The 26,214-nt window shown below is 44.2% G+C and overlaps 1 protein-coding gene across 6 annotated transcripts in view; it reads left to right on the top strand.

Annotated features, from left to right (window-relative positions):
• Window positions 1-26,214, top strand: part of LOC124041900 (nuclear receptor coactivator 2-like) — a 52,306-nt gene that overhangs the window by 14,139 nt on the left and 11,953 nt on the right. For all 6 annotated transcript variants that reach the window (XM_046360033.1, XM_046360031.1, XM_046360032.1 and 3 more), the window contains 15 exons: window positions 2,678-2,785; window positions 3,314-3,486; window positions 9,347-9,450; window positions 11,549-11,726; window positions 12,158-12,355; window positions 13,375-13,476; window positions 14,719-14,859; window positions 14,979-15,126; window positions 19,083-20,400; window positions 21,668-21,887; window positions 22,237-22,440; window positions 22,645-22,827; window positions 23,037-23,160; window positions 23,428-23,596; window positions 24,251-24,517. In XM_046360033.1, the coding sequence (XP_046215989.1) occupies window positions 2,694-2,785; window positions 3,314-3,486; window positions 9,347-9,450; window positions 11,549-11,726; window positions 12,158-12,355; window positions 13,375-13,476; window positions 14,719-14,859; window positions 14,979-15,126; window positions 19,083-20,400; window positions 21,668-21,887; window positions 22,237-22,440; window positions 22,645-22,827; window positions 23,037-23,160; window positions 23,428-23,596; window positions 24,251-24,517 (3,621 nt within the window). In that variant the 5' untranslated portion in view covers window positions 2,678-2,693. The remainder of the gene's footprint in view (window positions 1-2,677; window positions 2,786-3,313; window positions 3,487-9,346; window positions 9,451-11,548; window positions 11,727-12,157; window positions 12,356-13,374; window positions 13,477-14,718; window positions 14,860-14,978; window positions 15,127-19,082; window positions 20,401-21,667; window positions 21,888-22,236; window positions 22,441-22,644; window positions 22,828-23,036; window positions 23,161-23,427; window positions 23,597-24,250; window positions 24,518-26,214) is intronic.

Raw genomic sequence — 26,214 nt, 5'->3', positions numbered from 1 at the left:
ACTATAAAGGGAATTGGGTGCAATGTGGGATGCAGGCAGGGTGAAGTCTCCAATATTGTTTGGTCTGGCCTGGTTATATACCCTTTGAGGTGCTCTTATGCTGCTTTTTGACTGTAACACCAGTGTTGCACCAGTCAGTGTATATACTATACTAGAGAAATTGTTTCCATAGCTAGAGCTGACAGTGAGGACTTGTGAAGAGCAGAATCAACAACCTCTGTATAATCAAAACAGTTGCTTTGTGAGAAGGTGTTAAAATTCAGTCAGCCATTAGTAATGTAAATGCAGGCTGAACCAGTGGCCTGGCTTTGGCCTCAAGTGAAAGCAGATGCACCAGAGCCATGGCCCAGTGAGATACGGGTGCCGGCCTGGGTAGATGGAAGCTGAGCATTTTGGGTAAAACACTGGTGGAAATGCGGCATTACTTTCTGTAATGGACAAACAGAGCATTGACCGGGGAAGGGTCTTGGACAAACAGACTAGTGGGGGGAGGGGTACCTCGGCTGCAAATGCAGCAGAAACGCACGGTGGCCATACACTCGGGTCTTCCACCTTCTGCTTGGATTTGATGAGAGACGTGTTAAACCGAAGCCCATGCTATAACGCAGCCACACAAATTGCCTTATGCTGAGGTAAACATTGACACCTCTTACAATTAGCCTTCCCACACAACGTAGCTTATTGTGGGATGCCGTGTACTAGATCTGTGGCTGACAGTCATGATTAAAACCCATCTCAGTCTCTCATAGGTTCACTAGCTGCTGTCAACACATTTTGTGAGTACAATGATGATTCGCAACATCTCTCCAATTCAATTTTAACGGCATGATCAAATTTTATTAGTCACATGTGCCGAATACAACAGGTGTAGACCTTACAGTGAAATGCTTACTTACGAGCCCCTAACCGACAGTGCAGTTTCAAAAAATGCGGCTAAGAGATAAAAGTAGCAAGTAATTAATGATGTAGCTAGTCTCTGGGTTGCTCATTGTCCTAAAAGGCAAATGTATTGTACAGACATCCAGTAACTTGCAGGTGCTAGGGTAGAAAAAAATGAATGGATAAAATATTGGTAGTAGATGTTGACCGATTTCATGATTTTTCAACGCCAATACCGATTTATTGGAGGACCCAAAAGCCGAATGCCGATTAATCGGCCGATATTTTATTATTTATTTGTAATAATGACAATTACAACAATATTGAATTAACACTTATTTTAACTTTATTATAATACATCAATAAAAACAATTTAGCCTCAAATAATGAAACCTGTTCAATTTGGTTTAATTAGTGCAAAAACAAAGTGTTGGAGAAGAAAGTAATATGTGCCAATATGCAATATGTGCCATGTATGTGCCGTGTAAAAATGTGTGCCATGTAAAAAAGCTAAGTTCCTTGCTCAGAACATGAACATATGAAAGTTGGTGGTTCCTTTTAACAATATTCCAAGGTAAGAGGTTTTAGGTTGTGGTTAATATAGTATTTATAGGACTATTTCTCTCTCTACCATTTGTATTTCAAATGGCCCCTACCTGGGCTCGAACCAGGAACACATTGTCAACAGCCACACTCAAAGCATCGTTACCCATCGCTCCACAAAAGCCGCGGCCCTTGCAGCGCAAGGGGAATAACTACTCCAAATCTAAAAGCGAGTGACGTTACAAATGGTATTAGCGCACACCCAGCTAACTAGCTAGCCATTTCACATTGGTTACACCAGCCATTAGCCTGATAGGCTTGAAGTCATAAACAGCGCTGTGCTTGTGAAGAGCTGCTGGCAAAACGCACAAAAGTGCTGTTTGAATGAATGATTATGAGCCTGCTGCTGCTCAGTCAGACTGCTCTATCAAATCAGACTTAATTATAACATAATAGCACACAGAAATACGAGCCTTTGGTCATTAATATAATTTCAAAAACGAAACGTTTACTATTTCAGTGAAATACAGAACCGTTCGGTATTTTATCTAACGGGTGGCATACCTAAGTCTAAATATTCTTGTTCCATTGCACAACCTTCAATGTTATGTCATAATTAAGTAAAATTCTGGCAAATTATTTCGCAATGAGCCAGGCATCCCAAACTGTTGCATATACCCTGACTCTGCGTGCAATGAACGCAAGAGAAATTACACAATTTCACCTGGTTAATATTGCCTGCTAAACAGGATTAGTAGTTATAACTAATGAGTATGATTGATTGTTTTTTACAAGATAAGTTTAATGCCAGCTAGCAATTTACCTTGGCTTCTACTGCATTCGCGTAACAGGCAGGCTCCTTTTGGAGTGCAATGGTTAGAGTGTTGGACCAGTTAACTTTACGGTTGCAAGATTGGATCCACTGAGCTGACAAGGTGAAAATCTGTCGTTCTGCCCCTGAACAAGGCCGTTAACCCACCGTTCCTAGGCCGTCATAGAAAATAAGAACGTGTTCTTAACTGACTTGCCTAGTTAAATAAAGGTATAAAAATCGGCGGCCAAAAATACAGATTTACGATTTACGAAAACTTGAAATCGGCCCTAATTAATCGGCCATTCCGATTAATCGGTCGACCTCTAATTTGTAGATACAAGTATACTGATTAATGCTCCAGCAGTTTATTGCAACGTTTCAACCTGAAGGTCTTCGTCAGGCTTGAGCCTTAATGGTGTCTTCTGCTCTCTCTTTCTGTAGTTGGTATTTGCTGAAGATGAGTAGTGCGGGGGACAACACCCCCGACCCTGCTGCCAGGGGAGAGTCTCTGAAGCGGAAAGAATGTGGCCCGGATCTCCTGGGGCCCAGGTAAGATCAGCTGTCAAACAAACACAACCATAGTATGCGTCGCAAATGGCATCCTATTCCCCCTATATAGTGCACTACTTTTAATTAGGGCTCTTACAGATCCCTCTCCAATATGTGCGCGCACACCTATGCCTCAACACAAACTTAGTTAAGGATCCATTTCCATTGTAAAGCTCTAGAAGGTCATTCAGCAGTCAGGTTATACACCGGTCATACGGAGAGCATGTCGCCATTCAAAATGGCACCCTATTCCCTATTTAGTGCACTAGTTTTGATCAGAACGTGATCAAAATAATTGCACTTTGTAGAGAATAGGGTGCCATCGTGCAACGACAGAATACAGAATTACATGTTTTTTTCTTTCTTGCCATCTATTAATCTTAAGTACATGTATAGGCTAACTAAATTGCTTGCTTAAGTTTTGATAAAAAGACACCACACATATTGCTGTGAAAGTCTTTTTCCTAATCAGTGTTGTTCACTTGCCCTGGGTTGTTGGTTGTCTTACCTCGGTCTCTGTCTCCACAGCCCCAAGAGGAGCATGGAAAAACCAAACCGGGAGCATGAAAACAAATACATTGAAGAACTGGCGGAGTTGATCTTTGCAAACATCAATGACATTGACAACTTCAATGTCAAGCCGGACAAATGTGCAATCTTGAAAGAAACTGTGAAGCAGATTCGTCAAATAAAAGAGCAGGGTAAGGCTTTATTTGACTTTATTGACCCTTTTCTAATATTGAGTTAATTCCCCTCCATTGTAAGCACACACATTCCTCTGTCACAACAATCACTTGCTTTCTTCAAAATACCACACTTAATGTACATTTCATGTGTGTGTGAGCGAGCAGGACTGCGCGTGTATTTCAGCCAGCTGCGTTTGTGTGTGTGTGTGTCTGCTTGAAGGGCAGACAACAGCCGAGCAGATGCGCACGCACACACAGTGGAAGATCAGATGAGACCCTCTTCTTGATGATAATGAAAAGCAGGCTGTTATTCACTGACTGGATTATATAATGATGAGCAATGTGATGTAAGACTCAGAGGAAACTAGGAGAGGGGGAGAGAGACGGCCTACTGTATTAATTATGCAGTTGAAGTCGGAAGTTTACATACACTTAGGTTGGAGTCAATAACTCGTTTTGCAACAAGTCCACAAATTTCTTGATAACAAACTATAGTTTCGGGAAGTCGGTTAGGACATCTACTTTGTGCATGACACAAGTAATTTTTCCAACAATTATTTACAGACAGATTATTGCACTTGTAATTCACTGTACTTGTAAGTCACAATTCCAGTGGGTCAGAAGTTTACATACACTAAGTTGACTGTGCCTGGAAAATTACAGAAAATGATGTCATGGCTTTAGAAGCTTCTGTTAGGCTAATTGATATAATTTGAGTCAATTGGAGGTGTATATGTGGATTTATTTCAAGGCCTACCTTCAAACTCAGTGCCTCTTTGCTTGACAGAAAATAAATCAGCCAAGACCACAGAATATTTTTTTGAAGGTACCACGTTCATCTGTTTAGTACGCAAGTATAAACACCATGGGACCACGCAGCCGTCATACCACTCAGGAAGGAGACTCGTTCTGTCTCCTAGAGATGAACGTACTTTGGTGAAAATCAATCCCAGAACAACAGCAAAGGACCTGGTGACGATGCTGGAGAAAATTGGTACAAAAGTATCTATATCCACAGTAAAACGAGTCCTATATTGACATAACCTGAACGGCCGCTCAGCAAGGAAGAAGCAACTGCTCAAACTGTCATAAAAAAAGCCAGACTATGGTTTGCAACTGCACATGGGGACAAATATATATATATATATATATATATATAATATAATACTTTTTGGAGAAATGTCCTCTGTTCTGATGAAACAAAAATGGAACTGTTTGGCAATAATGACCATCGTCATGTTTGGAGGAAAAGGGGGAGGCTTCTAGCCTAGTGGTTAGAGCGTTGGACTAGTAACCGAAAGGTTGCATGATCAAATCCCCGAGCTGACAAGGTAAAACAAATCTGTCGTTCTGAACAAGGCACTGTTCCGTGGCCGTCATTGTCTGGTGCACTTCACAAAAGAGGAGGAAAATTCTGTGTATATATTGAAGCAACATTTCAGTTTTGCCCACACATTTTCTATGGGATTGAGCTCCGGGCTTCGTGATGGCCACTCAATACCTTGACTTTGTTGTTCTTAAGCCATTTTGCCACAACTTTGGAAGATCCATTTCCTAACTGATGTCATGAGATGTTTCTTCAATACATCCACATAATTTTCTTCCCCTTGCTTCAAGGTTTGGATGGTGTTTTAAATTTTTTTTTTTACCTCCTAACCTATCCTTAACCTCCTATAACTAACTAAGCAAGTCAGGTTAAGAACAAATAATTATTTACGAAGACGGCCTAGGAACAGTGCCTTGTTCAGGGGCAGAACGACAGACCTTGTCAGCTCGGGGATTTGATCTTGCAACCTTTCGGTTACTGGCCCAACGCTCTAACCACTAGGCTACCTGCCACCCCAGCAGTGTTGGTTAGGCTGTCTCTACATGTTATCTAGAGCGATAGTGACTAACTGTGCTGCTGGCAACACTGGCAATGACTTTTTGTTTTGCCAACGTTTACTGACACTGGTCATATTCAGCAGATTTTGCGCATTCCTATATTACTCAGTTATTTTGCGTTCTGGCACACTCAGGCCTTGAAATAAACCCAGTGCTCTGAAATTGGAGTAGATATCCAGAGTGAATTTACGAATGCAAGAGATGCTAACTGAAGAACAGTCGATCAAGTTTAGAATGGCTATCTAGAAAAGCGATTCACATTTCTTCCTTGCTAACCAAGTGACACCTGCATCTCTAGCTGTGGCCACGGAAAATAATATGAGGGGGGGGGGGGGGGGGTTGGGGAAGTCGGTCACTCACCCACTCTTTTGATGACATGACATCCTCCCAGGAGCTAGCTAATGTTAGGCTCCGGGTTTTTAGCTTGCTAGATAAATGGATATGCTAGCTTATTAGCCATGGTATAACTGACTTGTGATTATTGCCCTTGCTAGTTTGTCAATAAAATCAATCTCTGCCTTAGTTACATTCGTCCATTTTTGTCATTGAAACCAACCGTGCTTACTGACTGGGTGGAGGCAGCAAACGATGTACAAGGCCAGCTGTGATTTACAACCTGATAGTAATATTTTTTGGGCTACCAAGAAATGTGTTGTAAAATTGTATTAACTGTGCATCCGTCTATTCTGCCATCATGGAATCTAGAGTCAAGTAGAACCTTTTTTTTGTGCATTTTACCCCTTTTCCACCAATTTCGTGGTATCCAATTGTTTAGTAGCTACTATCTTGTCTCATCGCTACAACTCCCGTACGGTCTTGAGAGAGACGAAGGTTGAAAGTCATGCGTCCTCCAATACACAACCCAACCAAGCCGCACTGCTTCTTAACACAGCGCCATCCAACCCGGAAGCCAACCGCACCAATGTGTCGGAGGAAACACCGTGCACCTGGCAACCTTGGTTAGCATGCACTGCGCCCGGCCCGCCACAGGAGTCGCTAGTACGCGATGAGACAAGGATTTCCCTACCGGCCAAACCCTCCCTAACCTGGACAACGCTAGGCCAATTGTGTGCCGCCCCATGGGCCTCCCGCGACAGAGCCTGGGCCCGAACCCAGAGTCTCTAGTGGCACAGCTAGCACTGCGCCACCCGGGAGGCGGACTGCACCAGATTTGCCAGTTCATGCTGTCTGATGTTTCCCCCTCTTCCACCTGCAAGTTCTCTGACATTTCTGGGGGGAATGGCCCTAGCCTTCACCCTCCAATCCAACAGGTCCCAGACGTGCTCAATGGGATTGAGATCTGGGCTCTTCGCTGGCCATGGCAGAACATTGACATTCTTGTCTTGCAGGAAATAACGCACAGATTGGACTAGTGTGGCTGGTGGCATTGTCATGCTGGAGGGTCATGTCAGGATGAGCCTGCAGGAAGGGTACCACATCAGGGAGGAGGATGTCTTCCCTGTAATGCACAGCGCTGAGAGTGCCTGCAACGACAACAAGCTCAGTCCGATGATGCTGTGACACACTGCCTCAGACCATGACGGACCCTCCACCTCCAAATCGATCCTGCTCCAGAGTACAAGCCTCGTAACGGTCATTCCTTTGATGATAAACGCAAATCTGACTATCACCCCTGGTGAGACAAAACCGTGACTCGTCATTGAAGAGGACTTTTTGCCAGACCTGTCTGGTCCAGCGACGGTGGGTTTGTGCCCATGGGTGACATTGTTGCCGGTGATGTCTGGTGAGGACCTGCCTTAGAAAAAGCCTACAAGCCCTCAGTCCAGCCTCTCTCAGCCTATTGCGGAGATTCTGAGCACTAATGGAGAGAGTGTGCGTTCCTGGTGTAACTCGGGTAGTTGTTGTTGCCTTCCTGTACCTGTCCTGCATGTGTGATGTTCGGGTGTACCAATCCTGTGCAGGTATTACACGTGGTCTGCTACTGCGGGGACGATCAGCTGTCCATCCCGTCTCCCTGTAGTGCTCTTTTGGGCGTCTCACAGTACGGACATTGCAATTTATTGCCCTGGCCACATCTGCAGTCCTCAGGCATGCTGCAAGGAGGCATAAGGCACATTCACGCAGATGAGCAGGGACCCTGGGCATCTTTCTTTTGGTGTTTTTCAGAGTCAGTAGAAAGGCCTCTTTAGTGTCCTACGTTTTCATAACTGTGACCTTAATTGCCTACCGTCTGTAAGCTGTTAGTGTCTTAACGACCGTTCCACAGGTGCATGTTCATTAATTGTTTATGGTTCAATGAACACGCATGGGAAACTGTGTTTAAACCCTTTACAATGAAGATCTATGAAGTTTTTGGGATTTTTACAAATGATCTTTGAAAGACAGGGTCCTGAAAAAGGGACGTTTTATTTATTTTTTGCTGAGGTTACTAGCTACCATAATGTCAATGTGGTAGTAGCCCGCTCTACAGCTTATAGTTCCTTCAGCTGTGTAAAGATGTTGGTCAGGTCTAGCTTTTAACTAGTTAGCAACCGGATGAGCTAGCTAACATTAGCATTATGCTACAGATTGAATGCAACTGGCTAGTAGCAACACTTTGTTAGCTACATAGTTTACATAACAAACGCCATCCATGGCGATAACATATATTTAGGACTTTACTTTTCGTACCACTACATGTTTCCTCAAGTTTGACAGTTTTTGAAGGCAGCCACCTCCACCATCTTTGGTAAGCAGAGCTTAAGATTCCATAAATACACCTTGTTCTCTGTTTGAAGCTGAAGTGTTCTTTGAGATTCGGCCAGGGATTTCCTTCCTCATGGTCTTTAGAAGACCCGGCCACTGGCTTGGTCTCTGTGTGTTGTCTCCTGAACCTGCCCAATCTCGTTAGGCTCCATTTATTTTTGAAGTTGATTAGGAAACCTTTTTTTTCATGGCACATGGCTACTTTTGTTTTTACTGCTAGAAAATCCTGCTATCGATCTTCATTTGGTTTGCATACACAGCTGTGATTGGGCCGTTTTGGCGCAATGCGTGAAATGGAATTGTATTGGTCCATCTGGTCATGTTACTTGTCACTGACAAACAAGTGAACAGTTCTAGCTGCTACAAAAGGTGCAAACTTTATGCTTGCCATGATGTGTATCCTTTAAAAAAAAGATTGTAGTCTGTAATGGATGGTTTTGAAAGTACACCGAAAAGCTCTTCAATTACAGGAACGTGAGTAGTTGTAATTTGTTACTTCCACCCCTGAGTTTAGAGAATTAATCAAAGATTGTAATATTTTTGCTACAGTTAATGTAGTGGTAGTTGGTGGACAGGAATGTCAGCTATGTACCCTATTGAGGCAGACAGTACAGACAGAGGACAGCTTGACTCTAGTGGCACCAACCAATGACACCACAGTACGAGGGAGAAATATGGGAGGGGGGAAGAGGAGCTCCGGAGGGGAGGATGACTGGATGGGACGGACGGGCCTATTGAGGCATTAATACAATATCCAAACATTCAATGATGCACACTGGTATTTAAGTCAACACACACATTCCCAAGTACATCAACAGTATGGTGGTTTACTGTTTGCACTTGGCTAGGTATAGACTGTGGGAGACTTAAAAAAAATATAAAAAAATAATGCTGCTAATGATTATCAGTTGTCCCAGACTAAATAATATTAACACAACAACAACTTGTTGTAAATCATTCTCAGGGTTGGTCAAATGAGTGCTTCCTAGAAATTAATCAGCACCCACACAAACCACTTATTTAAAAAAAAATAATAATAATGTTCTGTTGACAGGATTCTGTTAGTTTGAATGACAAATTATTCTCATTGTCTTTTTGATCCTCCCATCTCAGGATTTTTGTTTAGACTGTGGTATATTTAACTAGTCATGTTTTCTTTCAACACAACTCTCCCTTTGCAATGGCTGTGCTGGGGCTGACGTGATTACATGTTAACTAGTGAAACATGTCTAACAACCTCCCTCTCCCCCCTCACTCTCTCCCTCCCCTCTCTCCAACCCTGCAGAGAAAACAACTACTACCAATGCAGAGGAGGTACAGAAAGCACACGTCTCGTCAACAGGCCAAAGTGTTATTGACAAAGACGCTCTTGGACCAATGATGCTCGAGGTGGGTGTGAGCAATGCACACTATTCACAACACTGACTCACGTTGAATCATGTGATCCTTTACCTTGAACACACACAAGTCACATGATTAGCAGTACTTGTGAAATCGGCACATTTAAAATATGTAGGGTTGTATAACTCCACCTGCATAGGGTTGTAACTAACGGCCCAGCAAGTTTGGTAATGCACAATAGAACAAAAAGTAAATCCTCACACTGGTATAATGCTCCCAAAATGTGTAATGAGACAACATTTCGACTCAAAACTGGGTCTTCGTCAGGACAAGTTGTTCACCAATGCACTAGCCTGGTCCTCATTTGACGACAGACAGAGGGGTCCCTCTATCTATAAGCAGAAAAAGTGGTAATCAGCGAGTGGCTGCCAGTGTTATTCTCCAGTTCTGTCTAATCTGTTGTCAGTGGGTATTTATTCTCCCTCTGGCTCATACGCTTCTGCATTCAGACAGTGTTTGCATCCCAAATGGCACCCTATTCCCCACATAGTGAATAGGGTGCCATTTGAAATGGCCTACGTCATGGCATTGACACAGACTCTAAATATAACTGCTGCGGCCGGTTGTCCGCGCTGTTTGAAGTGGTGCAGGTTGGGAGCAGGGACAATTCACAGCCGGGCTGCTGACGTGGTGGAGGAGAGGATTACTCATCAGTCCTGGCGGTAACCAACCATGGGCCATAAAGCAAACTCTGAGAAACCTCTCTGTAGCTGCCAAGAGGACAGGCGATTTACCCGAAATCATAGCTTTTAAAACCTGTTTCTGTCTATGTGGAGTTCCAACTGTGTTTTCTATTGCACACAGAATAGCAGCTGTAGCACCATGGCTAAAGCACGTTGATAGAGGAAGAGTATTCCTATTTTAATCATGTCAGTGTTTCAAGCATAGTTTTACCCTAGTTTGGCCCATTTGTCATTGCAGTTTAGTTACATTGTGTACAACCCAAACCCACTAATATGACAGTGAATTGTTGCCAGGCCAGAATAAGCGATTACAGGCTTAGGCTCAGGGAATGCATTTCATGGCCTAGCTGTCTTGTATACACTCTCCCGTCCTAAGAGAGAGACACACACACACTGTCTCTGGCTGAGACTTCTTTTTCTCTAAGCTATTTAGTTCACTGAGGTTGATGAGCCTGTTGATACACAATGCTCTCAGTTGAGTCTGTTCGCTATGCAGTAATGCATGGTTATACTGTATGGTTATATTCCGACTTGACTGTCCGACTTGCGTGCCGTCATGTTTTAATGATGAAGCCCACAATGCATCCCAAATGACATCCTATTCCATATATATCATGTACTACATTGGACAAGAAGCCTATGGGCCTTGGTAAAAAGGAAATAAGGTGCCATTTGGAACTAAGACTCACTTTTCACATGCTGCTAGCTAGCCCATTTTACGTCCGATCATTACCTGCTAATGTTTTGATCTCGAAGCATGTCTTTAGTATGGTAGCTTTGTGCTGCTCAGCCGTAATTGACTATAATGTTGTGTGGAACTTAACTTCTTATGCCCTTTTCTCTTCGTAATGGATACATACGGGTGTTTAAAAAAAAAAAATATATATATATATATATATATATATATATATATATATATATATATATATATATATTATTCCGTAGATGATGGCTATCTATTTTGTATCCTCACTGTAATGGCTCTAAGAAAACTTTGGCTAATGGCTCAGTAATATCACATAAATCTCCTCTTAACCCATTGGAACCCAGACCCTGGATCAACACCATGCTTGCATCCCAAATGGTACCCTATTCCCTATGCACTACTGTCCAGGCCTCATAGGACTCTGGTCCATAGATGTGCACTATATAGGGGATAGAACATCATTTGGGACACAATAGATAACAACCCTGAATATACCAAAGGTAGCTGATGTTTCTCCCATTTTCGATAATCTGTCTTACAGTTTCTGTCAATTCACTAATAACCTTCTTCCTCTACTCCCTCGCCGACCTAATGGGTGTTTTTGGGTATATCAAAATACACATTTCTATCTTGTATGTATCAGTTAAGTCTTTTTCTTCTAATAAACCTCATCTTCTCCCAATGCCTTCCTCCACAGGCGCTGGACGGGTTCTTCTTTGTGGTGAACATGGAGGGGAACATTGTGTTTGTGTCGGAGAACGTGACCCAGTACCTGCAGTATAACCAGGAGGAGCTGATGAACACCAGCGTCTACAGCGTCCTGCACGTAGGAGACCACGCAGAGTTCATCAAGAACCTTCTGCCCAAGTCCCTCGGTGAGTTATACTACACCTTTCTCTCACTCCTTTATCAATCCATCACTGCTGCCTAAGTCCCTGGGTGAGTTGAGATGTACCCACTCACACTTACTGTGACCCATTTATCAAATATATACACTTTTGCGATTGTCTAAATCATCTATAAGTAATTTAATTGAGTTGAACATGAAGTGTGAAAATGCTAATATAGGTACCATTGCCTTGCATTGGATTTGTGTCACAAATGCTAAAAAGATAGCATTTGAAACAGTGGCCAGGTAAACAAATCCAAAGCATGGGTTGCTGTCATAACTTCTTTAAGAAGGTTTTAGATCGCCAGTGAATGAGTCAGTCATGAATGAGACAGGAAATTAGGATTTGATATTCGGTGCCAATGGGGACAGTAAGTTGATCGTTTTGACCTTTTGCCCACTGTGTGTGCCCCCTAGTGAACTGCAGAGCACCGCGGTCCAGTGAGAATCCCAACAGGAATAGCCACACGTTTAACTGCCGCATGCTGGTCAACCCCCACGGGCCCTGGGACGGAGGTGAGCAGGAGCCCCAGGACCAGGAGGTGCAGCAGAAGTATGAGACCATGCAGTGTTTCGCCGTGTCCGAGCCAAAGTCCATCAAAGAGGAGGGAGAAGGTACATAAATCTTTGTTGACCATCAAATCAAACTTGAGTTGAAAATTCAATGATTGTCATAAGAGGTGAATAAAAGAAAAAGGATGTTTACTGTCATCATGAAGTACCTTTATGATCAGTTAACCACTGCCCTGTATTCCCACGAGGGGTTAATGCTGAATTCTTGGAATGATGTCTTCTATCTGAGTAAATGTCACTAAATCTTCCAAATGGAACATTTAATATGTTTGTGTCAGATGTTACATGTGCTCTTCAAGAGCACTACACTCTACATTCCTAAAATGATTAGTTTTAGAGTTTTTCCAATTTTGGATGCTATTATTAGACGCTTTGGATAAAAGCGTCTGCTAAATGGCATATATATATTAGTATGCTTATCACAAGAATACACTTTGTGGTCAGCCATATTGGAGTGTGGAAGCTTTGGTTTGGACAGAAATCGTAGACTTGGGTCGCGTTCATTAGTGCAAAACATTTTACAATGGAAAAATAAGCTTTCCTTATTGGACATGTGCAGGTAGTCCCTCTTCGGGCTGTTTGTTTCCGTTCGTTCCTAGTGAATACAGCTCTGTGGGGTTGGGTGTCTTTCCTCTCCGTTCATCTCCGTCTCTCCAGTGTCCTGTCCTCCTTTAGATTCCTGTCATCCGTCAGACGCATCCTCAGAGAGGACCATGGGACGTCTAATTAGTGTCTGCCACTTCCTCCTTTCCCTTGGAGCTCCCAGGGAAATATGTCTTGTCTAATTTTAGTACCGCTGTCCATCCGCCACTGCTTCCAAGATATTCTGCAAAAAAAAAAATATTTTGACATTGAAACCGCATCATAGTTTCAAATTCAATGGAGACGTGTTGATATTGAGTAAGGACAGTAGCCAGGAGAGTTGAGGCAGGGTGTGAACTGAACATCAAGTTGTATCACCTACCGCCTCCAACCAAGAGGATAAGTTGGTCATGTTCATGAACTTGGGCTACTTCTAGGTAAAGCTTTTAATATGTTTGTTTTTGGTTCTCTTTGTAAAGATTTCCAGTCTTGCCTGATCTGTGTAGCACGAAGGGTTCCTGTCAAAGAGAGGCCCATGCTCCCAACATACGAGAGCTTTACCACCAGGCAGGATCTCCAAGGTAGGGGACAACTACCACTTTGCTACTGTACTGTATTCACCTGTTCTAAGTAAGTCTCATCACCTCTGTGGGTTGGGTATCAGTTTCATCATTCGCATTCAATGTTTGCTTGAAATCTACATTAGGATCACAATTCTGACACCAGTTGAATAGCCTATGCGCAATGAAGCCATTGTCTCATGTCAGAAGGCCGTTTGTCTGATAACTTGCAAGTACTGATGGGATAGCTAAAAAGAAGTCGGTCTACAATTTTTATTTTTTATTTCACCTTTATTTAACCAGGTAGGCAAGTTGAGAACAAGTTCTCATTTACAATTGCGACCTGGCAATATGCTGTCCTAACTTTTGAAAATGTTACCAAGGTGATATCGTCCACAGAACCCCCTTTCATCCTCAAGAGTCAGAGTGAATCTTACCAAAAACTATAAACCGTTAACTAATATACGTTTTTTTTTCATGAGCACTTCTTCACTATCTAAATCCAAGTCTAGTTGAGGTGTTTTGTGGTGGTAGAATCAGTATTTATGAAATTCAAAATGTGCACAGAAATTGGCTAGCTAATGTGTCTGCTTGCTGGCTGAACCGGTTTCAAATCAATGGTAACGATGCCAATTCACATACTCAATGTTGAATACGCCCACTAAGCATAGTGAAATTCTAGCTAATGCACAGTCTTCATGATACCTGTTGTGATTAGTGCACCGAGTTCTACAGCAGAGCTGACTGCTCTCTGCTATGTTATCGCATTGGCCAAATGACACAAAGTAGCAAGGCACAGTTCCAGCTATCAGATGCTGATTTTTGAGAACAGTCCCATAACTTTGGTGTCTTACAACTTAATCAACAAGCTGGCAAATTAGCTACTGTATGGCCATTCAAACAAGCTTGCACTAGGCTGCTAGTTGCAGCATGGTTCGTCGTAATCGCACGTGCGTCATAGCTTCCGAGAGCGGAGTGATTTTCAGAATTAGGAACAAGTGTTAGTCAGATGAACATAATCTTGATTTTTAGAGCTGAGTTCCACGTCCTACAAGAAAGATGGGTTGAGGGACGAGCGTCACGTAGAAGTGACGCGATCTGACGTAAGACAATGCAATGAAGCATTGTGCTTTCTGCTTTGCTTGCTGTTTGGGTTTTTGGCAGGGTAATTGTAAAGCACTTTGTGACAACATGCTAATGTATTAATAAAATAAAGTTTCATTGATTTAAGCTGGGGAAACTAACTTAGCATTGCAATCTTAGGTAAGATCACGTCGCTGGACACCAGTCTGCTGAGAGCCTCCATGAAGCCAGGCTGGGAGGACCTGGTCAGGAGATGTATCCAAATGTTCCACCTGCAGAACGACGGGGAGATGTCATTTGCCAAAAAGCATCAGCAAGAAGGTACATCTCACGGGATCTCTAGGCCTTTGATCCTCAGTTGATGAATGCCCAAATTTGAAAGCATGTCATTAAATCTCTCTCCCCCATATCTCTCACTCTCTCCATCCCTCTCTCTCCAGTCCTGAGACAGGGCCATGCGTTCAGCCCTCTGTATCGCTTCTCCCTGTCTGACGGTACCATTGTGTCGGCTCACACCAAGAGCAAGCTGGTGCGCTCCCCTGCCACCAACGAACCTCAGCTCTACATGTCCCTCCACATCCTACAGAGGTACGTCTCATCTGAACACCACCTCTCTCTAGTTCAGGGTTATTCAACCAGGGGTCACGGAGGTACTTCAGGGGGAGCTGTGAAAATATAAAAAATGTGAATGTTTTTATTTCATTGTCTTTAGTTCTAATTGCTTGCAACAACATAACTAACAAAAATATTGTTTATCTACAGTAGAAAATAAGAATATATTATTTCTAATGATGTCAGCTTCATTTCACAACTCCTAATATACAGTTGAAGTCGGAAGTTTACTTTCACTTAGGTTGGAGTCATTAACTCGTTTTTCAACCACTCCACAAATTTCTGGTTAACAAACTATAGTTTTGGCAAGTAGGTTAGGACATCTACTTTGTGCATGACACAAGTCAATTTTCCAACAATTGTTTACAGACAGATGATTTAATTTTATAATTCACTCTATCACAATTCCAGTGGGTCAGAAGTTTACATACACTAAATTGACTGCCTTTAAATAGTTTGGAAAATTCCAGAAAATGATGTCATGGCTTTAGAAGCTTCTGATTGGCTAATTGACATCATTTGAGTCAATTGGAGGTGTACCTGTGGATGTATTTCAAGGCCTACCTTCAAACTCAGTGCCTCTTTGCTTGACATCAGGGGAAAATCAAAAGAAATCAGCTAAAATTGTAGACTTCCAAGTCTGGTTCATCCTTGGGAGCAATTTCCAAATGCCTGAAGGTACCATGTTCATCTGTACAAACAGTAGTACGCAAGTATAAACACCATGGGACCATGCAGCCGTCATACCAGTCAGGAAGGAGACGCGTTCTGTCTCCTAGAGATGAACAAACTTTGGTGCAAAAAGTGTAAATCAATCCCAGAACAACAGCAAAGAACATTGTGAAGATGCTGGAGGAGACGGGTACAAAAGTATATATATCCACAGTAAAATGAGTCCTATATTGACAGAACCTGAAAGGCCGCTCAGCAAGGAAGAAGCCACTGCTCCAAAACCGCCATTAAAAAAGCCAGACTAAGGTTTGCAACTGCACATGGGGACAAAGATTATACTGCACATGGAGACAAAGAAATGTCCTCTGGTCTGATGAAACAAAAATAGAACTGTTTGGCCATAATGACCATCGTTATGTTGAGGAAAACGGGGGTACCTTGCAAGCCGAAGAACACCATCCCAACTGTGAAGCACGGGGGTGGCAGCATCATGTTGTGGGGGTGCTTTCCTGCAGGAGGGACTGGTGCACTTCACAAAATAGGTGGCATCATGAGGTAAAAAGATTATGTGGATATATTGAAGCAACATCTCAAGACATCAGTCAGGAAGTTGAAGCTTGATGTCAAATGGGTCTTCCAAATGTACGATGACCCCAAGCATACTTCCTAAGTTGCGGCAAAATGGCTTAAGGACAACAAAGTCAAGGTATTGGAGTGGCCATCACAAAACCCTGACCTCAATCCCATAGAAAATTTGTGAGCAGAACTGAAAAAGCGTGTGCAAGCAAGGAGGCCTACAAACCTGACTCAGTTACACCAGCTCTGTCAGGAGGAATGGGCCAAAATTTACCCAATTTATTGTGGGAAGCTTGTGAAAGGATACCCAAAACGTTTCACCCAACAATTCAAGTCAATGCTACCAAATACTAATTGAGTGTATGAACTTCTGACCCACTGGGAATGTGATGAAAGAAATAAAAGCGGAATTAAATCATTATCTCTACAATTATTCTGACATTTCACATTCTAAAAGTAAAGTGGTGATCCTAACTGACCTAAGACAGGGAATTATTACTAGGATTAAATGTCAGGTATTGTGAAAAACAGAGTTTTTAAATATATTAGGCTAAGGTGTATGTAAACGCCTGACTTCAACTGTAGTTCAAATAACACTAACTGGAGTATATGACATGCACTACTGTAAACAAAACAAAAAAAGACTCCTCAAGTCCAACTGGCAGCTTAATTAAATAGTACCCGCAAAACACCCGTCTCAATGTCAACAGTGAAGAGGTGACTCCGGGATGCTGTCCTTCTAGGCAGAGTTCCTCTGTCCAGTGTCTGTGTTCTTTTGCCCATCTTTTCTTTTTATTGGCATGTCTGTATGGATTTTTCTTTGCAAAACTGCCTAAAAGGACAGCATCCCAGAATCGCATCTTCACTTGACGTTGAGACTGGTGTTTTGCGGGTACTATTTAATTAAGCTGCCAGTTGAGGACTTGTGAGATGTCTGTTTCACAAACACGACACACAAATGTACTTGTCCTCTTGCTCAGTTGAACACCAGGGCCTCCGACTCCTCTTTCTATTCTGGTTAGTGCCAGTTTGCGCTGTTCTGTGTACACAGCGTTGCACGGGATCTTCAGTTTCTTGGCAATTTCTTTCATGGAATAGCCTTAATTTCTCAGAACAAGAATAGACTGATGAGTTTCAGAAGAAAGTTATTTATTTCTAGCCATTTTGAGCTTGTAATCGAACCCACAATTGCTGATGCTCCAGATACTCAACTAGTCTAAAGGCCAGTTTTATTGCTTCTTATTCAGAACAACTGTTTTCAGCTGTGCAACAGGAGGGTTTTCTAATGATCAATTAGCCTTTTAAAATTATAAACTTGGATTAGCTAACACAACGTGCCATTGGAACACAGGAGGGATGGTTGGTGGTAATGGGCCTCTGTACACATATGTAGATATTCCATTCAAAATCAGCCGTTTCCAGCTACAATAATCATTAACAATGTATACACTTTATTTCTGTTCCTTTTGATGTTATTTTAATGGACAAAAATGTGCTTTTCTTTCAAGAACAAGGACATTTGTAAGTGATCCCAAACGTTTGAATGGTAGTGTATGTAAGCTTTCTTGAATTGGACAAATGACTAACATTTGTTTAAACAGCTGCTCTTAGCGAAAATGTGTTTGGAGTTACTTTTCCAGCTAATAGGCAATATTACTGTTTACAATTATAGTGTCATTATTTTTCACCCCCTACATTATCTTCCAAATCTATTCCTTTTTAAAATGTTGATTACCTCGCAATTATCATTTACCTGATAAGTCATGACATAAAAAATGCTAACGTATGTTTGGGGTCACTGGTTTGCCTGGGAGGGGGTCCCTGGGCAAGAGAAGGTTGACGACCCCTGCTCTAGTTCAACCCCCAATGTTTGGGCCTCAGCAGCCATTGACATGGACCCTGGGCCGTTCTACTGATTCTATTTCTATGGGTGCATCCACACAACGGTGGCTCAGTTCATCTCTTGCCACAGCTAATAAATGGCACCCTATTCCCTCTATAGTGCACTGCTTTTGACGAGCGCTCTGTGAGGTGCACTCTGAAGTAGTGGCACTATCAAGGAAATAGGGTGCCATTTCGGAAGCAAACCCAGTGTTTCACCCGTTTATCTGGCGGCCTTGGGGCAGAGCTCGACAGGAACAGGAAACAATAACAGGACTGTTGTTGAGAATGAGTGGATCAACTGCAAACTTGGCGCTTTCTTGTCTCATTCTGAAACTCATAATGTTGCTTCAGTGCCGTGCACAATGACGCCTTTGTTTTTAACTGTGCCTGAAGCTGCTAAAGCCCGCTCTGTGCGTACTGCGTTATAGCTGTGGACTGGAGACTCCACTGGCATTTGAGTTTGCGCCGTCTCATAGGAGGGAACTTTAGTTATTCGCCTACATGATCTTTTATCAGTGTCCGTCATGGAAGTAGTACTGTGTGAAAGGAGAACGTTGACAGTGAATGCCATTTTATGCTTTTCTATAGTTTAGCCAGAATGACTGAAAACGGCTTCCTAAAGTATGTTTGCATTCCAAATGGCACCTTATTTCCTTTATAGTGCACTACTTCTGACTAGGGCCTATAGGGCTGTGATCACTTCACTATATAGGTAATAGGGTGCCATTTGGGATTGAGCCTATGCTTATGTCCATCTCCATCCCTAAAGCTGTGTGTCTATTTGTTTTGCCCTCTTCCAGGGAGCAGACGGTGTGTGGGATGAACCCAGACATGTCTGCCCAGGGACAGGGGATGGGGAAGCAGCCAATGAAAGCTGTGTCTTCACTGACTCCTCCCAGTGTGGGTGGGCTGTCCCCAGGGTTGGGGGGACATGACACAATGGTTGGCAGCAATACCAACATGGCCACCATGGGTGGACGTTACAGATGCCAGGGGGCTATGAACCGTTCTCCCACTCCTCGGGGTAGCAGCAACTATGCACTCAAGATGGGGATGAACAGCCCGTCGCAGGGCAGCCCCAGTGTGACCTCTCAGGGGGGTCAAAGTGGCGGTGGTACCATGGTGTCCCCACGCCACCGCCAGAGCCCCAGTGTGGCGGGTTGCCCCCACGTTCTTCCCACAGGACCCTTCTCCCCAACGGGCAGCCTGCACTCTCCACTAGGGGTGTGTAACAGCACAGGGGTGGGGAACAACCACAGTGTCTACATTGGTAACAGCTCCCTCAACGCCCTTCAGGCCCTCAGCGAATGCCACGGGGTCTCCCAGCAGGGGCAGTCCATAGGGTCACCTGACAGGAAGCCAGGCAGCATGCTGCAGATGCAGAGTCCCCCTGGTAGTGGTGGAGCTAGCAGCACTAGTAACCCCAACCTCAACTCCAGCCAGCTGGCCAACCGCAGCAGCTGCACGTCTGAGAGAGAGATGGAGATGTTTGGAGCATACGGGGAGCAGTCCCAGCCAGACGGGGAGGAGAGGGAGAACGTGGAGCAGAGGAAGTCGAAAGATGACACCCTCAAGCCTTTTGGAGGATCAGGAGGAGAGCTAACCGAGGCCCAGAACAGGCTCCTCAACAGTAAGGGCCACACCAAGCTCCTGCAGCTACTCACCAACAAGTCAGAGCACATGGAGCCCTGCTCGCCCCATGGGGCCCCTGGGGGAGGGGAGCCCAACTGTAAGGATCCCGGGATGGGACCAGGTGGCCAGAACAACCACTCCACCTCGCTGAAGGAGAAACACAAGATCCTCCATAGACTCCTCCAGAACAGCACGTCCCCGGTGGAGCTGGCCAAACTGACAGCTGAGGCCACAGGGAAGGAGCTGGGTCAGGGCCAGCAGGACCAGGGAGGACCAGACAGTATGGCTGCCACCATGGCTGAGATGGCCACCAAGCAGGAGTCCATCAGCCCCAAGAAGAAGGACAATGCGCTGCTGCGCTACCTGCTGGACAAGGATGACAACACCATGCAGGAGAAAGGCATCAAGATGGAGCCCGGGACAGAGATGAAGCTGGCCAATGTGAAGACTGAGAAGCACGACCCGGGATACAACATGGCAGACCAGGTCAGTAGAGCAACAATGTGTATTGTCATGATACACTGCCTGCGTCCCAAATGATACCCTATTCCCCCTATGGGTCCTGGTCAAAGGTGGTGCGCTATAGGGAATAGGGACACAACCACTGATCGAGAGTCTGAAGTAGGAGGTAGAGGTTGTAGAAAATCTGTGTTCAAGGGATAAGAGATGGGTGGATGGATGGGGAGGTAAAAACTACAACCTTTAGTTGTAAGTTAGGCTACACATTTCCTCTTGGGAAGCTACAGAGATTCATCTCAGATGAGAATATTGAGCATAAGATAACATATTTTTTTATGCCATATATATATTTTTTTAAATCTCCCGAAATACACTACATTCACAGATCTCTTTTAGCATAGCCACAGATTCCAAGAACACAGGATGAGATGTTACTATCCTTTGTGCAAGCACTTCCAAGAGTTAATGAAGTGAGTGAGCGTGGTGAAATTTGGGGAGCGCAAATAAATCTCCCGAAATACACTACATTCACAGATCTCTTTTAGCATAGCCACAATATGTGAGTTTTCCCAAAGGGTGCACTTGTACACACCATTTTTAACAATGGTGAAGACTCCACTTCAGCCAATGTTTACTCCAATCCAATATTTTTAGATCATGACTGGAAGTGTGTAAGTGCACACTTTGGGAGATTGTTAGAGAATCGGGACACTGCCCGAGAGGAGGCAGGAGGTGGAACAGGAACTAACCAACAGCAGGTCACCCTGGCATGCAGACGTGCAGTGCACAGGGAGGAGGGCAGAGTAGAGCTGGGAGCCGTGCGGATCGGAGGGCAGAGCAGCCTTACATCATACATGACCTCATTAGTTCAGCTTGCTATTTATATCCTCCCCTCTATTCATTGGCCTGCCTGTATGAAATGGCCTGAGCAGGAAGATTCCATTCCTGTCTGTAGGCCTCTTTCTCTCTCACTCTTTTTCTCTGCTATCATATTTAAATGCAAAATGTAGCTCATTCTCAGTGATGTTGGGTACAGTAATTAGCCTAGGCTAGCTATGCACTGGTTTTGTTGATTGGAAGGCAATCAACATTTTTTTTTAAACATTTGAATGTGGAGTATTGTGTAAAAGATGTTCCATAATATCTATATATTATTTATGTACATAGTAGTCAGATGTTCTAAATGCTCATGGACACTGTCTCCCACATTCTACTATCCTACTCATGTCTGGTCCTGAAGTCTACTCTAATGCATATAAGACTTGTCTGCGTCTTTCTGTGTGTGTGCATGCAGTCTAGTGCGCTGGAAGACATCTTGGATGATCTGCAGTGTCGCCAGCAGCAGCAGCTCTTCTCAGGCCAGCACCACCAACAGCAGTCCAGACCTGTGTCTCTGCCCACCAACGTAGACAAGCAGTCCATCATCAACGACATCCTGCAGATGACAGAGAACAACAGCAGTCCCACGGGCACCAACACACAGCAGAAGGCCTTCCCAGGCATGGGCCCAGGACGTGAGTTGACCACACCCCTGCTCTTATCTGTTCTAGGCTGCATCCCAAATGGCACCCTCTTCCCTATGGGCCCTGGTCAAAGTAGTACACTGTATAGAGAATAGGGTGCCATTTGGGAAGAAACCCAAGGAGCATGAGATGGTAGTAGCCCTTAACCACAGATCTGAGATCAGCTTACCCTCCCCAAATCTTAATAACCTTCATCATAAAGAATATCTGACCTGGTGTCAGCAGTTAGTTAGGGGCAACTTCTACCTACTTTGTCCCACTTTTGGGGAAAATATTGTTTGGTCAAGCCAGTATCGTTTAGTAAGATGATTGTGTAACCTTTTCTGTATTGTGCTCCCAGACTTCAATGGTCCCAGGATGGGTCAGCTAGGCCAACGGCCCCCTGTCCGCAGTATGTCCCTGGATCAGTCCAACATGTCTGCCCATGGTTCTCCCCGACCCTTCCCTCCTCCCAGGAACAGCAGCCCCTACTCTGTCATGCAGCAGCAAGCCATGATGGGAAACCACGGAATGTTGCAGAACCAGGCTAACATGGGCAACCCAGGTGAGTCGTCTAAAAATTCATTAAGCATTACCATCAAAATGTCTAGTGCAAATTTAAGAGATGTGCTCTGTGTTATTAGATATAGGATCAGTCCCAAATGGCACCCTATTCCCTATATAGTGCACTAATTTTGACCAGAGACCGTAGGGTCCAGTTTCAGTGTTTGTAAGCTGAGCCAGGATCACTTCTTTCCCCCTGTCCCAGGCTTGCCCCAGGCTAGCATGCAGCAGGGTTGGGGTCCTCAGGGGCCAATGGGCCAGGCTCTGCAGCAGAGAATGGGGCCTGATGGTCGCATAGTGCCCAACATCTCAGCTGGAGTCCCCATGAGGCCCAGCAACCAGCAGCCTGGACCCAGACAGATGGTCCCAATGCAGATGATGGGAAACGGTAGGTGCTGGTGCTGCCCACCTTTCGCCACACACACTTTGCCCATTTTTCCACGCACACTTTGCCCTTGTTTTTCCACACACACATTCACAACTTGCCGCTGTTTCTCCAAACACACAAACGTCTCTATTGTCTCTGTATCCATCTAGAGCCATATGAAGCCCATAATTGAAGTTATTCTGAGTCTTTTCATAATGTCTGTTGAACAGTGCAATCCGATATGGAGATGGCTGGTCCTCCCTACCCAGGACAGCAGGCACTGCCCAATCAGACAGCCCCGTGGCCTGACCGCATGATGTCGGTGGATCACAGGCCTTATGGGAACCAGAACCGGTAACTAGCAGCAGATGATTCACCGTGGTGATCTCCTTGGCCAAACGGCCCTTTCCAGTCTGATCTTTGAACTCTAACCTCAGACCTTGTGTTGTGTTCTTGCATTGAACACCCACACTTTTTCTCGCACCGATTCTGCTGATAGGGGCAACCTTGTGAGGGTCTACTTGCAATAACTGTGATATGTGATTGTATTTTCCTACTGAACCTTGTCTGGGATCGGAGCATCTGTTAAATGACCTTAATGAAATGTTGTGTTCCCCACAGACAGGCTTACGGTAACTCCCAGGATGAGGTGCTGTGTTCTCCCTTGCGGCCGGGGGAGGGGCCTTCGGACGGGGATGCCCTGCTCAGCCAGCTCTATTCAGTGCTGAAAGACTTTGACGGCCTGGAGGAGATTGACCGCGCTCTGGGAATCCCCACTCTGATTAGTCAGGTAATCTCTATTAGCCACAATAATATGCGCAGTCCACAGATATGTACTTGAGCGGGGTTTCCCAAACTTGGTTCTGAAGCCCCTCTGGGGGCACGTTTATTTTTTCCCCCTAGCACTACACAGGTGATTCAAGTTTTGATTATTTGAATCGGCTGTGTAGTGCTAGGGCATAAACCAAAATGTTTACTGGCGCAGGCTCGGGACTGAGTTTGGGAAACCCTGTACTAGAAAGCTTATCTCCTATCTTTGCAATGGCAACTTCAAAATGGTGTACGCCCTCAATGGCGCTGTCCATGCTAACACAGGCTTTGGGCCAAGTGTGCCCTCTATCCAACTCTATGGCCTAGGCCAACAAGCCTTTTGCAGGCAGCTGGACTCTGCTCATTTTCCCTTGAGGCCTTACTCTAGTACTGTAATTCACTGACTGCTGTACTGTATGTTGCAGGGAATTTGTATGTTGCTGTGGGTTCTGTCATTTTAATGGATTGAGATATTAAGGACGTTGGTGTAGAAACTACAAAATCTCAAATTAAATTAACTGACTAGTTAGCAAGCCATTGCTTATTAACGGAAGGAAGACAGCCAAATGAACACTGACCTACAGTAGCTTTTTTTAAATGTCCTGCAATTTCTTACTTGGTTTGATCTCTGTAGGGCCAGCCAGTGGCGCAGGAGCAGTATGCCAATCAGGAGTCACCCATGAGGAAGCCACCCATGTATAGCCAGTACCCCCATGCTAGTAGCATGGCACAGGGTAACTACATGAGCCAGCAGGACCCTGGCTTCCATGGTATGCCCGGTCAGATGGGCCAGCGGATGGGGTACCCCATGCTCCGACTCCCTGCCCGACCAGGAGGCCCGGTGCCTGCCCAGCCCAACAACCTGAGGCTGCAGCTGCAGCATCGACTACAGGGACAGCTGGTAGGGCAACACACCATCCCTGGAGCCCTCACTGTTAATAATATAGGCCCTATCCTAATGAATTTCTTCATCTGTAAAGAAACGTTTAAAAAGCTTGAAATTATGTTTGAAATGATAAATGCTTTACAAAGTTTACAAATTAGACCTAAGGCACAATATGCAAACTTGCCTCTTTCAAAATCAGACACGCCACCCCTAGAGCCCTCAATGTAAATCATAGGGCATATAGAAGTCCTGACCTGGAAAGGACAATTGATAAGCTAAAGCTTGAAATGGTATTTGGAATGAGTAGTTTGCAATATTGACATCGATAATTGAACAACTTTGCCCCTCTCCCTTGTCAAAATCATAAAGGGACTGGACATTTAAGAACATTGCAAACTGAACTGGACATCTGAAATGAACTGTTAATTGTCTACTCAGTTTCTGCAGTAAACTCTGAGGATTCTGCCACCTGCTGGAGAGTTTGAGAAATGGTTAAACTATTTTATAGCAATGGCTCAAATCAAATGTTATTTTAATTTGATTTATTTGACCTTTATTTAACCAGGTAGGCCAGTTGAAAACAATTTCTCCTTTACAACTGCGACCTGACCAAGATAAAGCAAAGCAGTGCGACACAGAGTTACACATGGAATAAATAAACATACATTCAATAACACAATAGAAAAGTCTATATACAGTGTGTGCAAATGAGGTAAGATAAGGGAGGTAAGGCAATAAATAGGCCATAGTGGCAAAATAATTACAACTTAGCAATTAAACACTGGAGTGATAGATGTGCAGAAGATGAATTTGCAAGTAGAGATATTGGGGTGCAAAGGAGCAAAGAATAAATAACAGTATGGGGATGAGGTATTTGGATGGGCTATTTACAGATGGGCTATGTACAGGTGCAGTGATCTGTGAGCTGCTCTGACAGCTGGAACTTAGAGAGGGAGATATGAGTCTCCAGCTTCATGGATTTTTGCAATTTGTTCCAGTCATTGGCAGCATAGAACTGGAAGGAAAGGCAGCCAAAGGAGGAATTGGCTTTGGGGGTGACCAGTGAAATATACCTGCTGGAGCGCGTGCTTCGGGTGGGTGCTGCTATGGTGACAAGTGAGCTGAGATAAGACGGGGCTTTACCTAGCAAAGATTTTATAGATGACCTGGAGCCAGTAGGTTTGGCGACAAATATGAAGCGAGGGCCAGCCGACGACAGCATACAGGTCGCAGTGGTGGGTAGTATATGGGGCTTTGGCGACAGAACGGATGGCACTGTGATAGACTGCATCCAATTTGCTATGTAGAGTGTTGGAGGCTATTTTGTAAAACATCACCGAAAGTCAACGATCGGTAGGATAGTCAGTTTTACGAGGGTATGTTTGGCAGCATGAGTGAAGGATGCTTTGTTGTGAAATAGGAAGCTGATTCTAGATTTAATGTTGGATTGGGGATGCTTAATGTGAGAGGAAAGAGTTCATAATCTAACCAGACACCTAGGGATTTGTAGTTGGCCACATATTCTAAGTCAGAACCGTCCAGAGTAGTGATGCTGGACAGGCGGAAAGGTGCGATCAGTTGAAGAGCATGCGTTTAGTTTTACTTGCATTTAAGAGCAGTTGGAGGCCACAGAAGGAGAGTTGTATGGCATTGAAGCTCGTCTGGAGGTTTGTTGACAGTGTCCAAAGAAGGGCCAGAAGTATACAGAATGG

This window comes from Oncorhynchus gorbuscha, linkage group LG08 (genome assembly GCF_021184085.1).
Source record: "Oncorhynchus gorbuscha isolate QuinsamMale2020 ecotype Even-year linkage group LG08, OgorEven_v1.0, whole genome shotgun sequence".
Classification (NCBI taxonomy): Eukaryota; Metazoa; Chordata; class Actinopteri; order Salmoniformes; family Salmonidae; genus Oncorhynchus; species Oncorhynchus gorbuscha.
The sequence above is the reverse complement of the archived record's forward strand: the minus strand, read 5'-3'. Positions and strand labels throughout refer to the sequence as shown.